Raw genomic sequence first — 2,521 nt, 5'->3', positions numbered from 1 at the left:
CAGTGAGTTAAAATGATCGTCTTGTCTCCAGGAGGGCCTGCTGCCGATGAGCGCCCTCTGCCTGTCACACTCCCACAGTGCGGCCGACATGGAGGGCCTGGTTCCAGCCTCCACCACGGCCTCCAGCACCTCCTCCACCACCACCACCTCCTCCTCCTGCAACTCCTCCTCCACCACCACCACCTCCAACTCCTCGTCCAGCACCGGCAGGGGTCAGTAATCGGATTACATCCTGCTCACATACTCAGATTACTGTCAATGGTGTCGATACATGTGAGAAAAACATTGATAGATTATATTGGCAATAATAAAACACATTTTAAAGGAGATATGTGATGTTTACAAAATATAAATCTATTTTCATTTACATTTAAATACAATAACTGACCAACAATTAAAACGGAAAAAAATACGTTTTCATAAAAATACTAATAAAACATTTTAAACATGAATAAGATGCAACACATATGTATAAAATACACAAAGACATTTTCCTAAAAATATAAATAAAGTTCCTGAAAATAAAAAACGAAATATTTCAAAAATTAAAATTGTCTAAAAAAAACAAAGCCTGTATCTTATGAAAAAAGTTCTACCTCAGAAGGATTTGAAAAAAATGTTTGAAAATATGACAAAGATATGAAGAAATATTTTGAGGAACACGAAGACAAATGTTCAGCAGTTCATAAAATTAAGAATAAAGCAGCAGGAAAAGTGTGAACGCAGCGAGACTTTGGACAGACGGATGTTTCACGCAGAAATCCGTCCGACGTCCTGTTTGAGCAGAAGCTTTAAACATCCTCACGGCCGCCGTTTGTCTCGCTTCCTGGCCGTCGGATAAACATTTAAATCCACGTTTTAAACAGACGAGTGGCAGAGGTCGTGTCGATGCGCCTAAAAAACAAATGAAAGCAGTTTTGAGTTTAACAACCTCCAACGGCGCCACAGGAGCTAAAAAATACCAAAAATAGATATTAACAAACCCAGAAACATACAAACAAAACGTCGAAAAAATCCAGATGTCCTAAATATATATAAATACATTTATGAATAAAAACATGTGAAAAATACAGACGCATTGTAAGAAGTATAAATAAATAAATCTAAATGAAATTACAGAAATAGAAATAAAAAGTTATAAATTATTTTTCAATAAAATTTAAGTCAGTGTTTGAAAAATATAAAAAGATGTCTGAAAGATATAAATGAAATAAATGAGTATAATAATATCAAATTTATGAACACAATTCAAAATATATAAATATGTTTAATTTAAAATATGTTAAAAAATAAAATTCATGTCTGAAAAATATTATTCTGAAAAAAGTAAATATATTTTGATATAAATAAGCAAAACATTTTTTTAAATGCCTGAAATTTATAAATAAAATGACAGAAAATACAAATAAAATTTCACTTAAAGAATTTGCAATAAATAGAAATAAAATGTCTGACAAGCATGTCAGAGCAGATTTCAGTGTAAAGGTCAAGAAAAGAAGCTTCAGTCTGAAAGAACGGCAGCTTTGGACCGACGGGGATCTGGTCTGACAACAGAAAACACACACACACACACACACACACACACACACACAGACACACACGCACACACACAGACACAGACACACACACACACACACACAGACACACACAGACACACACACAGACGGTCCACCAGAAGGTTAAAAGTAGTTTCAGGTTAAACTTTGACCTGAAGGAGTTTCAGGAATCTGCAGTTTAACTTCCTGTTTGAGTGTGTGTGTGTATGTGTGTATGTGTGTGTGTGTGTGTGTGTGTGTGTGGTCTCCTGCTGGGTTTCTTCCTAAAACAAAGGGACGTTTAAAAATAAAGCCTCTCTGGTTTATTTTTATTCACGTCTCATTTCTTCAGTAAAACTACTTTGTTGTTGTTTATTTATAGTTGTTGTCTATTTATAGATGTTGTTGTTTGTTTATAGTCGTTGTTGTTGTTTCATTTTTCTATTTTACTTTTTTGTTTCTTCATTTTCTCCCCCAGCTTTTCATTCTCGTCATTTCTTTTTATTTCTGTTTGTTCTGTTTTAGTTTTATTAACCTTCAGATAATACAGGAAGCGATAGGCCACACCCACCACTTGGCTCCTTTTCGATTTAGCCCCGCCCCTGCTCTCTGTTGTCCTCACACTGAAACCCTCTGGCCACGCCCCCTCCGTATAGCCACGCCCCCTTGTAGACTAGCCACACCTCTTAGCCACGCCCCCTTGTACTTTCCTGCTGTGTCTGTGCTGCTCGGCTCTGTTGGCCGCATGGCGCCACAGCAGCAGCAGCAGCATGCGGCGGTGCAGCAGCAGCAGAGGTGCATGCTGGGATTGTTGTGTCTGGAGATGGATTGTGGGAGAGGACGATCGAGGAGGTTAGTTTAGACAGAGAGAGAGAGAGAGAGAGAGGTAGGGAATGAATGAGAGACTGGTTCGACTGGTTCACTGACGACTACAGCGCTGTGGTGTGGGTCTGTTGTGTTGGTCTGTTGTGTTGGTCTGTTGTGTT

General features: G+C 38.2%; 1 protein-coding gene across 1 annotated transcript in view; it reads left to right on the top strand.

Moving 5' to 3' along the window:
- LOC103374489 (kalirin-like) overlaps positions 1-212 on the top strand; it is a gene marked incomplete at its 3' end in the record, with an annotated part of 24,842 nt that extends 24,630 nt beyond the window's left edge. The window contains exon 40 of the mRNA XM_008304573.1: positions 32-212. Coding sequence (XP_008302795.1) covers positions 32-212 — 181 coding nt within the window. The remainder of the gene's footprint in view (positions 1-31) is intronic.
- Positions 213-2,521: the final 2,309 nt, after the last annotated feature.

The sequence above is a fragment of the Stegastes partitus genome, unplaced genomic scaffold (genome assembly GCF_000690725.1).
Source record: "Stegastes partitus isolate 25-593 unplaced genomic scaffold, Stegastes_partitus-1.0.2 Scaffold2257, whole genome shotgun sequence".
Lineage (NCBI taxonomy): Eukaryota > Metazoa > Chordata > Actinopteri > Pomacentridae > Stegastes > Stegastes partitus.
This window is presented reverse-complemented; position numbering and strand designations above follow the sequence as displayed.